General features: G+C 62.7%; 1 protein-coding gene across 6 annotated transcripts; it reads left to right on the top strand.

The window, feature by feature from the left end:
- The first annotated feature begins 5771 nt into the window (after positions 1 to 5771).
- PPP1R26 (protein phosphatase 1 regulatory subunit 26) lies at positions 5772 to 14038 on the top strand. 6 transcript variants are annotated; one of them, XM_065928044.1, is made up of 3 exons: positions 5775 to 5909; positions 7832 to 7952; positions 8747 to 14038. In XM_065928044.1, the coding sequence occupies exon 3, from the start codon at positions 9160 to 9162 to the stop codon at positions 12655 to 12657; it is 3498 nt and encodes a 1165-aa protein (XP_065784116.1). In that variant the 5' UTR covers positions 5775 to 5909; positions 7832 to 7952; positions 8747 to 9159; the 3' UTR covers positions 12658 to 14038. The 6 variants fall into 6 exon arrangements, with proteins under 6 accessions (XP_065784119.1, XP_065784116.1, XP_065784117.1 ...); XM_065928045.1 differs by lacking the exon at positions 5775 to 5909 and adding an exon at positions 5924 to 6280; XM_065928046.1 differs by lacking the exon at positions 5775 to 5909 and adding an exon at positions 5924 to 6290.
- The last annotated feature ends 444 nt before the right edge of the window (positions 14039 to 14482 follow it).

Genomic DNA, 14482 nt, shown 5'->3' with positions numbered 1-14482 from the left:
GCGCCCACACACGCCGTCTCCGTGGGGCGGCGGGTCTGCTCAGCTGGCCTGCCTGCTGCCTGGGCGCTGCCCGGGTCAGGCCCGCAGATGGCCTCGCCGCGCCCCCTCAGGCGGTCACCCCCAGGCAGTGAAACGCCGCCACTCGGAAACTAAGAAAGTAAAACCCAGGCTCGCAGGGGAAAGCTGAGTCTGACGCTCTGATTTCAGGGAGGGGAAAAGCCTCACTGTCCGAGCTCCGTGCTCAGCCCAGGAGCCAGCTACTGGAGCCACCCCGCCAAGGAGCTGGCGTTCACCCCAGGGCACTGCCTTACCCGGACCCTCCCAGCGGGTCGCCACCCACCAGCTGAGACCCTGCGTCCCTTCCCCGGACTGCAAGTTCCTGACTTTTTCCCAACCTGTCGATCGTTCTATACACTCCCAAGATGGACCACAGAGGGTGTCGTGGAGGGGATGTTTCTGAAAGTGGCTTTAGTGTGGAAGGAGACGGCACCTTCTGGAAGGGGATGGGGGTGCGAGGGAATGCCCAGCTGTCCTCCAATGGCACCAAACTAGCTGCGGCCGAGAAACCAGGACACCAGGCTCCCTCCTCAGTCTGAGGACACGCATCCCCCTCCCACGTCCTAGGAAGGGAAGACGTGATTCAGGACAGAAGGAGATTTCTGTACCAAAAAAGGTCGAGTTTTCCATATTGCCTTTCCCAAACTCAGAGAACGTGCAGTAGATTCCTCTTCTTTCTGCCAAAAGAAAGCTGAAATAGAATCATTTTTGCAGACTTGGGGAGATTTTTGAGACTGAAGTGTGAACTCTCCCATTTTTACTCTGCGCCAACTCATCTCCCAGGAGCACAGAGGCGTCCTCGGGACAAGCTCCGCCGGAATCGGTTTCCTCTGCGACATCTGCCGTCCTGCTCATCATGACGTTTAACACTCCAGTTGAGATTTTCACGCCCCAGTCTTACCACCTTGTCATCCCTTGACCAATTTGGAGCAGCGTCCTCCACTGAACGGAGCTGGGATAAAACTCCTATAAGATGTAACGAGTTAACTGACCCCGGCCTGCAACAGGGGCAGACAGCAACGTTTCTGATGTACGGGATTCGAGGAGTTGTTTGTGGCGGACGCAGAGCCGCTGCCCAGACCCCTTCAGGGTGGAGACAGCGGGAATGGGCCTGCACTGGCCACGCTGCTGGCCGAGGGCCCCCTCCCAGGGGCGCCCACGCGCAGCGGCCCCCAAGTAAGGCATGTAGAGTCCCGGCTGCGTCCTCAGCAGGCAGCCTGAGGGGTCATCTCACCCGTGGCCTCTCTGTACCCACGTCACCACCAGCTCCCCTCACCGAGGCCTGTGTCCAAGGATACTGCGGCCTTCTCAGCTGTGTGGACCGTCCCCAGGGGCCTCCGGCCCAGAGTGCAGCTGGACCAGAGTGTCCCGTTCCTGCCAGCCTCATTGCTCTGCCTTTGCCCAGCACATTTTCCTGCTTTTAAAGGGGTCTCCCCACTTTCATCCAGCCTGAGCCCCCGTCCGGCCACCTCCCAGCTCCATCCCTGGTGCCCCCAGGATCCAGCGAGAGGCGAGAGCAAGCTTCCCAGAGTTGTGGGATAAGGGCCTTTGTCCAACTTATTTTCTGCAAAGAATCAGAGAGAAAAAAGATTTTCTCTCAAACCTGGGGTTAGAAAGTACCCTGCTCTTCTGAGAATAAATTGGAGGTAACATGTCTTCATTCCATTTGGGACGAACACTGTGCCCGCAAGGGGCTTATTTCTGCCTAGTTTAGCTGCCTTGTAAACGGACAATCTTAAAGTCAGGTTGGTCACTAAGATGGCAAATAATAAATTGGGTGAAAATTACACCAGGAAAACTCTAAGAAATCGACACTCGAGAAACAAACTGAATAAAAGTCGCTTCTGAGGCAAGAGACTTCTTTATTAATTTTTATTGGAGTTTAGTTGCTTTACAATACTGCACTAGTTTCCACCATACAGCAAAGTGAATTAATTCCGTGTATACACAGATCCGCTCTTTTTTGGATTTGCTTCCCATCTAGGTCACTACAGAGCATGCTGAGTTCCCTGAGCTGACAGGAGGTTCTCACTGGTCATCTATTTTATACTCGGTAGTGTGTATACGTCAATCCCATTCAGGAGGTGAGTGATTTTAAAAACCAGTTTTGCAGAAAAATACTTGCCGAGGCTGAACTGAGTGCGCAGAGTTATTACATGGACCTGGTTTGGGTGGTATGTGTGTGTGGCCTTCCTACATGAACCTTCATACATTTCCATTCCACACTTTACAAGTTGGTCTTTGTATATACAAAAGCAAACGATCAAAGCTGGAACAGTATGAAGGGGTCAGCCGCCTCGTGGGGCCTTTGCAGAGGAGGTCCCACTGCTAACGGTGGCTGGAGCATCCAAGGGTGAGATGCCACTATGCCGTCTGTTCTGCTGGCAGGCCACCCCACGGTCACGGGGAGAGCCCACCGAGGCTCCACGGGCCCCACCTCGTCCTCTCCAGCAGAGACTCCAGGCACCCTGCAGCGAGTGTTTCCACCCCTCCTAACAGCCGGGTGTGGGGGGCTTCTTTGCTAAGTGAAGCATCGTCTTTGTGGCGATTCGCCCGCATGGACTGTGACCATAACCGCAGGACAGAGTCCTCGGAGTGGGGTCAGCAGGCCTCACGTTTCAGACGTGACGGAGACACGCCCTCATTCTCCCGCCAGCTGGCTAGGGTGTTGCATCCCAGGGGCTGTCAGAGCTCCTGGTGTGGGGCGGGGGCGCGGCGCCTCCTTTCATGTGAGTTTCTTTCATCGTGAAGGCGCTCTTCACTCTTTTAGGGAAAACAGACAAATAAGGGGGCATTTGGCTTCTGCCACCGGCACTGACTCTGGTCCCAGGACCCCAGCTGCCTCCCTGGAGGTCACCTCCATGCAGAGAATAACTGAGACAGTCTCTAAGAATTCCCTGTTCCCCTTGACAGAAGGACAAGGGGAGGGCCAGAGGTCAACAGTGACCGCAAGGGGCCCTGGAGCCCGGCCAGAAGCCCAGCCACCACTCCGGCCCCCGCTCCCACCACTCACCCACCTGCAGGACAGGAGAGCTACTGGCTGTCCTTCTAGAAACATCGGACTGGGCTGAGCAGAGATGCATGGGGGACCCCTGCCTGGGGGACCCCTGCCTTGGGGAAGGGAGCCCACTTCACGGTGCTGGTGGGTCCATTGCAAGAACCGGGGGAAGGTGGCCTGGGGGCTGATCCCAGGAGGCCCTGAACCCGCACAGTGAGGAGCCTGACTGGGGGAACTAAACGCCAAGGTCGGCACCTCTTGCAGTAGGAGAGTTTCGATAAAAACAGGGGCCCTTTTCCCAGTGATGGCCTAACAGCTAAAGTATAAACACGTGCATATATGTCTGTGTGTCCACACACGTGTCTGTGTGCGTGTGCATGTGTGTCTGTGTATATGTGCACACAACCCTGCGTGCATACACAGATATCTGAAGGCCGAGGCTTCAAATAAGAAGCGAAGAAAGCCTCTCCCTTTCCAGAATTTGTTTATTGCCCGTCACATCCTGGGCTTCTGATGGCCACAGGAATCTGTAATTCAGGCCCCTCCAGGTCTTCAGTAGTTCTTATTTGTAAGTTCAGCCATTAAATTGGCAAACGGGTTAGGGAACCTCAGCGTGCTAATAGCCGCCCTGGGTCTTGTCTCCAAGCGGGCAACCATGAAAGAAACTTGATAGGTTTGGCTACACAAATTGAAAACCCAAGCATCACCAACAAAACAAACCAAAAGCTAAACCCAAAGTTAAAAGAAAAATGGCAAACCGAAAAATAAACGTGTATATGATGGAGATGGGTTCAATCCTCGATGAGAAAAGCTGTGAACGAGAAGAAGACACGCGCCCCACAGAAAAGTATTTACAGATGCACAGACACATGCAGGCAATTTTCCAAACGGCCAATAGTAAAAATAAAAAGGTGCTCTACACCACCGGGAGGCAAAGAGATTAAACTCCAAGTGGAAAGGCTTGTTTTACCTGTGAGATTGCCAGAGACAAATGGAAGGACTCGAGCCAGCCCCGGAGGGTGGACAGTACTCAGCTGGGCCTTTCCGGAGGGCATTTGGGCCAAAATATATCCCCAGTCGTTGGCCCGGCTGTGTCTCTTCTAGGAATTTACCCTTAGGAAAACTGAGCCGGCTTCCAGGGACACATCAGCAAAGATGTTCATCACGGCACTAGTTAAAAACTGTGAAAAAACCATGCCAAAATATGTGGAGTCCCCAGTTCTGGCTCATTAGATACCTTTTCCCAAACTTTCGGTAATAAAGAAAGAAGTATTACTCTCATAATGGGAAGACAGTGTTTATTAAACAGTTTACCGAAGGATTAATTCAATGTTTTCATGGGTTTCTTGACACCTGGCCCCAAATTCCCCAGGCAGATAAAAAACAGCCCCCTTCTCATCCCTGTAGGAATAAAGCCTCTGATTTGTTTTCTCCTGTCCAACTTCAGGCACTTTCTACACAGGAAACAAACCCCAGTTTAGCCCGAGAGAGGTCTAGGTCGGGGCCACGGAGGCTGGCACCGGGGCGGAAGCAGAGGGTTCGTCTTCCTTTCGATGTGCCCCTCGCACGGGCCGGGGTCCGCCCCACCGGCCTCAGGACCCTGAGGGGCCTTGAGTGAAGATCTCTGAGCTGTTAGAAAAATCACACAAACCCACAGGGAAGTTCGGCGGGGACCAGAAACAACCTGCCTTCACTGCTGGGGGTTGCTGAGGGGGGTCCTAGAAGACAGTGCTCCCCCCCCCAAACCGGCCAATGACAGGTGTGTCTTAGCACACTTCCTCCTGCGGGACGCCCATGCAGCCAGGCCGGGGTACCCCAGCCTCCGCCCGGCCTCCCCACGGCCAGCCGGGCGCACACTCAGGCGCTCAGAGACGCTCCCTGAGTGAGGAGGCGCGCCCTGCACTGCCCTGCCTCCATGGCACAGCAGGCTTGGAGTCTGCCGCCCAGCTCCCCTGCGGCAGGACTCTTGCCCCTGGGGGGCTGCCTATCCATCCGCGGCCCCTGTTCCTTCTCCCGCAGGTGGAGGTGAAACAGGAGGCGCTGACACAGCGGCATTGGGCAAAGGCAGCTGGAGGCCTGGGCAGCTTTCCTAGAGAGAAGGCTGGACGGGCAGCCCAGAGCTCGCGGTACTGGTAGGGGCGCCGGGGGCCGGTGGGGGGACGCAGAGGGGCCGGCGGCTTCCAGGGGGCCAGACTGAGCTCTGTGCAGAGTCAAGAAACCCCCTCCTCCAGCCCAGGGGAGGAGGGGGCACGGTGCTAGGCACACAGTGGCCCCCGGTCGGGCAGGAGTTTCTGGTTGCGGGACTGACGACCACAGGAACAGCACCAGCCCCAAAGCAGCCCATCTGCGCGCCCGGCGGGGGCCCACACACTCCCGGCCTGAACTTCCCACCCGGGACCGCGGAGGCAAGGCAGTGTCTGCCGACCCGGCCACCGACTCAGCGCCCAGCAGTTGGGGGCCCCCGGGGAGAGGTACCCCGCGCGCCGGAGGGCCCCGCCTCTGGCCGGGAGCAGACGGGGTTCAGACCTCAAACCGATTGATTACTCACTCGGAGCGCCCCGGGCGCAGTTTGGGGGCTGGCCGGAGACGGGAGGGGAGGGGCGTCTCCGGAGGCTCGGGCCGCCTCCAGGCGGGGCTGGCGCGGGGCGCCGGGCGCGGGCGCCGGGCGGGCGCGGGGGCGGCGCGCGGCTCCCGCGGCTCCTCCGCGGCGCGGCCGGCAGGTGGGCGCGCGCTCGCCGGGCGGGGGTCCGGCCGCGCCGCGCGCCTCCCCCGGAACTCGGCCGTGCCATTCCCATGATGCCCAGCCACCGGGCACGGCTTCCGGAGCGCGGCCGCCGCCGCCCCGCCGCCGCCGGTAGGTCCGGGGATGGGGCTCCGGGGCCGCCCGCCCTGCGCGCGCCCCGCCCTCCCGCGCGCCCCCGGCGCCCGCAGCCCGCCCCTCGGTCCGGGACCCCGCAGCCTACCCGGGACCGACGCGGGCGAGGGCTGGGGGCCGGCGCAGGGCCGAGTGGGCGGCGGGGGCCGGGCCGGAGGGCGGGCGCGCAGGCCGCACCGCGGCGCCAGGCCGCCGGGGAACGGGCCGCCGCGGGCCGCGTGGACTCGGCCGTGCGCCGGCTAGTCAACCGACCGGGAGGCCGGGGGTCGCGGCCCCAGAGGCAACTCCTGGGCCGGGCCCCCGCCAGCGCGCGCCCGCGTTCCTCGAAGCCGGCCGGGCGCGGGGCCCAGGTGAGGCCAGGTGAGGGCCGGCGGCGGGGGGGTGGGGTGGGGCCGCGCTCAGCCCTCCAGCAGAGATCGCGCCTCGCGTCCCGCCCCACGCAGCTTCCGGGAGGGTCCACCCGGCCAGCCCCTCGCCCCCAAACCCTCGGAGCCCAGAATATAAAGCCAGGGCGCAGCCCAACCCCTTCCTGCTGGAGGACCGGGTCGCTGCTCCGGGCGCAGGGATGCCTCCTGGGAGAGGCCGCGCTGGGGGTGAGCGCCCCCAGGCCGGGAGCAAAGGGCGGGCAGGGCCAGCCTAGGGTGGCGCCTTGCCTGCGGCCCTCCAGGCACGGACAGCGGCCCTGCAGACCCGCTTGGAGCCGTCCTTGCTGTGTTGTGAAGCCTCGCCTTCTGGCAAGACAGGCCGAAATTCCAGCCCACGCCCACTTCAGGCCGGCAATCCGAGAGGCCCTCCTGGTCTTTGTACCCTGACCCTCAGCTCCCTACGCTAGGGGACCAGCCGGGGGTGCACAGCATTGTGGGAAACCCAGAACTGTGCTGGGCATCCGTGCAGGGAGCCAGGCTTGTCCGGGGATAAGCATTAGCGAGGTTCTGCCCTCCCGGAGACAGGAGGTGTCTGTCTAGACAGAGAGGCCCTGGGCCCCCCTGCACGGTTCAGACTCTGGCACCACACGGCTTTGGGGCCCCCACAGTCACTCTCCAGACCTGGTTCCAGGGCTCTTGGGGTGCAGGCTAGCAGTGTGACAAAGTGGGAGCCCTCTGGTTTCAGCCCGCAGTCCCCCAAAGTACAGTTGAGGGGAGTTTTCCAGAATGATTCATCTTATGCAGACCATTGTTTTAAAACCACAAGCCAAGCTGTCGCCAGAGACACCCTCTGAGCTTTTAACCTCATTCTTGGGCTAGATAATCTGACAGTTCAGAAAACGACTCCCTGGGAGTCTGAGCTCGAGGCAGTCATTTAGAAGCAGTGACCACGGTCAAGGTGAGGAGTAGAGAGGAGCGTTTTTCCCTCCTGCACCCTCTGTTGCCTGGAGTGGAAGTCACTGCAGCCTGGTTCACCGGGATCCATCCCCAGGCCTCTTCTTCAGACGGCACTGCTGCTCATCGAGTTAACATTCCTGATCTAGACTCTGAGAAGGCCTCTGGGGGTGTCTTGTATGCTGTGTTATTTTGCCAGGGCAGCTTGAACAGTGACCACAGTGAGGTGGGCAGAGCTCAGGGGCAGAACCCTCTCCCTCGGCATTGTTGGCCCCCACTGTCCTTGGGGGGACCTCCTTGGGTGTGGCGCTGTGGGAAGGACCGCCGGCTGTCGGGGCTCTGTCTGAGGACGTGGACGTGCCTTCGCGCGTCCACAGCCGGCGTGTCCTGGTGCATCAGACCAGTGGCTCAGGGGGGTTGGAGCCATCAGTTGTCGTGGTTAGCTGTGTTTGGACTCAGGGTCAGTTCTTCCAAAGTTGAATTTCCAGCCCTTAAATTAATGCACTTTCTTTCCCCCCGAATATTTACCAGCTATAGTTTCAGCCTCTGAATTAAGTCTCTGATTCTCTTTAATCCTGACAGTCAAAAGTCTATTTAAAAAGTGGGCCCAAGATGCTAAAGAGTACACGTAGGGAGATGAAGACCCAGTCCCTGAACCATTCTGCAAATGTTATACTGAACCTGGACTTGAAAAGAATGGAAGGTAATTGTAGCAAATTCTTTGATGTTGCAGTTTCACTTTTTGAGCATAAATAGCCATAGCGAGAGGACTTCCTTCTGATTTGGTCACACCCTCTGCTTAATTGCTGGTCACACCTGTTTGGGCACGTCTATGCCTAGGTGGCCGGGCCAGGCTTTCTTGGAAAGGACTGTGGTGTGTAAACACAGGATTCTGTGCTCGTCAGGAAGGAAGCTCCTCCGGGAGAAGGATCTGCAGGGAAGCAAAGCAAACACCCAGGCCACTTCCGGCCACCCCCACCCCCAGGCTCCCAGGCAGCATCGGCCTGGCCCAGCGCCGTTTGGGGTTGGAACTCGATTTCCCTGCTTCCAGGAGCCAAGCTCTCTTCTTGCATCCCGGTCGCTTTGCATCTCAGTTTGTGGGGGGTCGGGAGAGGGCAGAGAGACGTGTTCGGAATTGATAGTTTATGGTGTATTTTGCGTCTTTCTAACCCACTGTGTACAACCTGTTATGTCCCCTCCGTGGCGGTGGCCCCAGACCTCCACTGTAAAGGCCTTTCGGAGCAAGTCCTCAGTGTGTTCCCAAGGGCAGCCCATCCACGTTTGGACTGAGAAGCAGAAAGCGGAGAAGCCACACAGCCTGAGAAAGGGCACGTGACTGTTTGGGGCAGTGTCTGTGCTAATTACATGCAAATAGCCATACGGTCCCCTGAGATCTTCTGGCAAATACACATTCAACCTTTTCCAATAAAAAGGCCTTTGTGTAAATTACTCTTCAAAGGCGTTTAGGTGCTCACATCACTTAACTTCTGTTTCCAGGAGCTGCTGGTTCGTGTCAAGAGTCAACCAACCCGTGATGTGTCGCTGACCCTGACTCCCCCAGTCGACCTTTCCACCCGCCCAGTGGCTTTGCGTCTTCACCCCGTGGCTCGCTCTTGACGACTTCAGAAGGTAAACCACGCCTCTGCTCCTGCTCCTTTACTGGAGAAGATGGACGGAGGGATGACGGAGGAAGGATACCCGTGTCAGCTTCCACGAGCTCGGCCCAGGGCGCTCGGAAGCATTTTCTCATGAGTCTCCTCGGCCACTGGCCCCGTCCAGCGGAGGCAGCTGAGGCCCGGGGGCCTGTGGCTCCCGCGCGACCTGACCCGGGTCGCCCGCCCGGCGTGGCCCGCTGCAGGATGTGAAGCGGGCAGAGAAGCGAAGCCCCGCCTCTGCGCACGCCCGCTAGGATGTTTCTCATGAACGCGCCTCCTGTGCTGGCCCTGCGGTCCACATGGGAGGCCTTTGGCCCGCCCGGGAGCTGTAGGTTTCCCAGATGCTTCTCGGAGCCCAGAGAGGGCGTCTCGAGAGCAGCGGTGAGCGCCAAGGTGCAGATGGCCATCAGCAGGCTTCAGGGCGACGGGGCAGCCCTGGGCATGAGCGGCGAGCATGCCCGGCCGAGAAGCCAGAGGGCGGAGAGGGGCCGGGGCGCCCGACCAGCCACCAGCCCCGCCTTTGCGGTCTGTGGTCTTGCCGCGGGTCTTGACCCCAAGGAGGGGGAGGAGGAGGCCTCCAACCTCGGGCCTCTGGTGCCGGGCTCGGACAGCGACGACTCGGTGGACCGGGACATCGAGGAAGCCATCCAGGAGTACCTCAGGACCAAGAGCGGGGCCGCCCCGCCGCCCGCAGCCGGGGATGCGGCCCGCCGGTGCCGGCCAGACCCCCCTCTGAGCGGCGCCCCAGCCGCCCCATGTCCCCCAAACCCTGCAGCTGGCCCCGGCCAGGTCCGGGGCTCCGCCTCCCCACTCAGCGTGAGCAGCGACGACTCCTTCGAACAGAGCATCCAGGCAGAGATCGAACAGTTCCTGAGCGAGAAGAGGCTACAGAAAGGTGACCTCCCTGCCGGCAGAAAGGCAGAGCCCGGCGACAGTGTGGCCAGAGCGACCTACAGGCCTGGCAGAGAGCCGCCGCTGAAGGCACCGCAGCAGGGCCTGCCGGGAGCCGGCAAGGAGTTCGTCTTCCGGAAGCTGCCCAGGTCCGCGAAGGCCAGCGCCCTGCCCAGAGGCCTCAGGTGCAAGGTCGCCGCCGAGCCTGCTGCTGCCGCCACTACGGGGCCCCCTGCAGAGGCCGCGCCAGGTAAAGCTGGGGTCTGCAGGGCCGTGGGCTCCGCGCGGAAGGGCAGGCGGCCGAGGGGCATGGCCCTGGTGCGCGAGGAGCCGGACTCGAGCAGCGATGACGGCATCGAGGAGGCCATCCGGCTGTACCAGCGGGAGCGGCGGCGGGAGGCCACGGGCCAGCAGGGGTCCCCGCCCGCGGAAGATAAGGGCCCCACGGCCCCTGCTCACGGCCTGAGGGGCGCCTGGCCAGAGGCCCACAGCAAAACCCCCGGCAAAAAGAAGCCAGCGGCCCCCAAGGCTACGGACCTCGGCCCGGGCGGCCCAGACCCTGACCAGCCACCCAGGCCCCCCAGGGAAACCACAGCTCCCATGCCTCCGGGGAGCGCGGCTGCTGGGACCCCGGGCATGGACGGGTCCCCACACCAGGCAGATGCATCTGCCGAGCTGATGTGCGCCGAGGCCATCCTGGACATCTCCAAGACCATCCTGCCGGCCCCCGTGGACGGTGGAGAAAGGCCCCCGCCCACCAGTGCACTGCACGAGGGCCCCGACGGGCCTCCCCGCCCCGACGGCGACAGCAGCGCGGTGGACAGTGACGACAGCATCGAGCGGGAGATCCGGACGTTCCTGGCCCTGAAGGCGCAGTCGGGGGGCCCGCTGCCCCGCACGGAGACCTCCGCCCGGCCCACCCACAGCCCGCCCCTGCCGCCCAGCCTCAGCGCCCCGGCCTCCAGCATCCCAGACCCGTCCCTGGGCTGCAGGAGGAGGCGCGGCAGGACGCCCTGCACGCCCAGGCAGCCCAGAGACACGGCCGAGACACAGGACGCCCAGGACGCCGAGCGCAGCCAGGGCCGGGTGCAGCCTGGCCAGGGGCGAGCCCCCGAGGCCCCCAGAAAGGAGGGCGAGAGCCGCAGCCAGCCTCCCCTCTTCAAGACGGGCAGGCCGGGCGACGAGCTCGGGGCCCCGGACCCGCCGGGAGCTGCACGGCCAGGGCCCGTGCAGACGGCCGAGGGGAGGCGCGGGGACGGGAGCTCCGAGGAGAAGAGCAGCTCGCTGGACAGCGACGCGGACCTGGACTCGGCCATCAAGGACCTGCTGCGCTCCAAGCGGCGGCTCCGGAAGAGGTGCAGGGACGCCCGGGCTGGCTGCAAGAAGAGGGTCCGCTTCAGCACCACGGAGACACAGTTCCTGGACAAGCTGGGGGGCTTCCAGAAGGACTGGAGGGACCAAAGCCCCCGCCTGCTGAAAAGCTGTCTCTGCAAGCCCAGCAGGGCGACCCCAGGGAGACCCTCGCACGTCCCCTCCCGGGAAACAGCGGGGACGAAGGCGGACGGCTCGGGGCCGGAGGACGCACCCTCGGGCCCCTCTGCCCCCTGGCCCCGGGGCAGGGCCGCGGCCGGGGGCCTGTTCTCCAGGGAGTCGGAAGCCCGCGAGCCTCCCGGTCCCGTCGACAGCCCCAGCTCCCTGTCTGATGATAGCAGCTCTGTAGACAGTGACGACAGCATCGAGCTGGAGATCAGGAAGTTTTTGGCCGAAAAGGCCAAGGAGTCTGTGAGCGGATCAGAAACTCCAGTAGGGAGCCTGGCCGTCCTGGGAACTGCGAGTGGGGCCAGGCCAGAGCTCCCAGGCCGGAAAGCACAGCCTCCGGGCCCAGCTGCCCAGCCAGGCGTGTGCACGCGGAGCCAGAGGGTCAGAGGGGGCCCGCAGCCAGGGGCCGAGGGACCCCGGGGGCCAGGAAGAGCTCTCACTCCAGGCGGTGGGGGCAGCCCGCACCCCGAGCAGCCCTGCCCCCCGGCCACCCTGGCCTGGTGCGAGCTGGCGCCACCCAGGAGCACCAGCAGGCCTGCCCCTGCTAGAGGGGCGCCGGCCCCCAGGAGGAACGTCTGTGCCCCCAGAGACTCAGGCCCCAGGGGGCCTGAGGGGGTTGCGGGGGAGGGCACGTTCGGCCAGCTCCCGAGCCGCGCGGAGGCTGGCGCCTGGGCAGAGGGCCGTGGCTTGCTGTCACGGACCCCGGGCTCCGAGCGGGATGGGGCACCCCGGGCCGGCCTCGCCCCCCAGAGCCGGCTGCAGAGCACCTGGGTACTGGGCCCGGAAGGCAGGGATGCGGCCGCGTGGAGAGGGGGCCTTGGCAGCCAGAGGGAGAAGGGGCCGGGGAGCCAGGCCCAGGGCTCACCCAGCCTCGCCGTGGACCCCCGGAGGGGCCTGCCCTTCACCGGCTTCTCACCGCTGCTCTCCACGCAGCTGTTCCACTTCGGGAAGTGCGTGCCCTGGGGCACTGCCAAGCAGGCCGGCCTCTTCAGCCCCGGCCTGGGTCTGCCCCTGCAGGGCCCGTCCTTCTCAGCCTTCCGGGAGGCCCAGGCCGCCCGCGGCCCAGTGTTCGGAAGCCCGCGCCTGCTGGTGAAGGAGGGTGGCCGCTGGCCTTGCAGGAAGCCCCGGGCAGGGCTCGGCCTGTCCGACAGGAGGGGCTCGGGGCCGGAAGAGGGCGTCCTGGACCTGCGCTTCGGGCGCAGAGGGCTGGACAGAGACGAGGAGGAGCCGGAGGCCTTGGGCAGCGATGCCAGCGAGCTCAGCGACGTGTCTGTGGAGGAGGGCGGCGGGCCCGCGGCCCAGGGCCCGGCCCTGCAGCTGTGAGCGGCGCGCATCTGCCCCGCGGCCACGCTCCTGATGGAACGGGGGCCCTGGAGGCCCCATGCAGCCTGTACTTTTGTACACTAACGTGAAACCGTGCTTTTATTTAACAGATGTGTCCTGGTAAATATGATTTTTGTAGCCTTTTTTGTAAATTATTTAAAGTGCTGTAGAAACTATTTTTGATGAACGCCACTGTTGGATCCTGCCGGGCGTTCCTCGCAGCGGTTTTCCGTGGTCTCCACACGAGTCTGGGATCAGCGGACATCCGGTTCCGCGCACCCCGTGCTCGGGGCTGGCCGCTGGTGGGCAGGGCCTGCTGCAGCCACAGTGCCAGCCTCGGGAAGGCAGCAGCCGGAGCCCGGCCCGAGACTCACCAGGCACCCCAGCAGTCCCTGTCGGGGCGCTGCTGGCCAGCACTTCCCACGTGAAAGAGCCCCCGCCTCCCCCCACAGAGGCCCGACGGGGTCCTCCAGCGGAAGAGCGTCTCAAAGCACAAAGGCCGGCGGGCATACCAGCCGCCCGGGGCGCACGCCGAGACCCCCGGTGAGGTCGCCGGCCAGCCGTTCACACCTGGAGCCTCTGTGGTTCGGCGTGCAGTCCTCAGTTCTGACACGACTCCACCAGCTCAGTAAACCCCTTTCCACACGGAAGCTGCCGTCCCTCACGTTTAATCACAGCTCCAGATGGTCTCAGCCAGCCCGTGTGTTTCCAGTGTCCTTGTCCTCATCCGTGCCCGCGGAGCGGCTGGTGCCCGCAGTCCTGAGGACCGAGGCCCGAGCCCAACGGGGACTGGGCGGGGCGGGGCGGGGCGGGGCGGGGCGGGCTCCGGCAGCGGGCAGGCGCACACGTCCGCCCCGTGCTCTCGGCGTGTCTGCCTGACGATGCCACGCACAGCCGGGACGAGCCTGCTGCCCTGCGCCTGCCGCAGCCGAGCGTGGGTGTTCACGCGTGTTTGTCCAGCGAGCCCTCACCGGCCACCCCGAGTGTCACAGCTCATCGCTGCAGCTGTGGTCGGCCTGGGGCGAGGTTTCAGGTGCAGCTGAAGTTGGTCGTTATCCTAAGTGCAAGTGGATTTTCACAGGTCGTGTCCCCGCCCTGGGTCTTGGCGGGAATACCCGCTGGGGGCGTGTGCGGGGCCAGACGCCGCGGCGAGCAGGCCTGCGGATCCCGCGACCCCCTGGTGCTCCCACGGTGTGCATCTGATGTTTCCGTTGGCAAATATTCTTTCACTTAAGTGCTTCCCAGGAAAACAACTCATTAATCCATGCTTTAAATTGTATTTAATTTTAAAGGAGTGCTTTTAACACTTGACAACAGGAATCAGCTTGTTTTGTATATATGAAGTGGGTTTTTTTAATGCTAATAAATCAAGCACTGCTCACACCTCAGTTGATGCGGTCTGTCCTCTGCGGCGTGGCCTTTGCAGGATGTTGGCGTGAGGACCCAGCGTCCGGGACCCGCCGGGCTTCCACCCTTGCCATCGAGGACTGAGCCGTGGGCACCTCTCTGCTCCTGGCCCCATCGCCGCCCCCCAGACCCTCCGTTCCTTCCTCTCCCCCAGCCTCCCCACCCCTGTTCTGGGTGCTTCCTGGGCAGCGCAGGCCATGCCTGGTTTTCACGAACTGGTCATAACCATGCTAGCGTGGGCCCATCCCTGGATTGCCCACAAGCCAGGCTGCATAACAGCTTTTGTTTTCCCACCCCCCCCACCCCCCTCCACGATCAACTCTGGCGCTCCCTGGGGCCAAGGTGGGAGGTCCTGCAGCCTGTCTGCAAAGGGGGCTGGCGTGGCATCCAGCTGCCAGTGAAGGGGACACGGGGTCTG

Source organism: Muntiacus reevesi, chromosome 3 (assembly GCF_963930625.1).
Source record: "Muntiacus reevesi chromosome 3, mMunRee1.1, whole genome shotgun sequence".
Taxonomy (NCBI): domain Eukaryota; kingdom Metazoa; phylum Chordata; class Mammalia; order Artiodactyla; family Cervidae; genus Muntiacus; species Muntiacus reevesi.
Note: the sequence above shows the minus strand (reverse complement) of the source record. Positions and strands in the feature narration are given on the sequence as shown.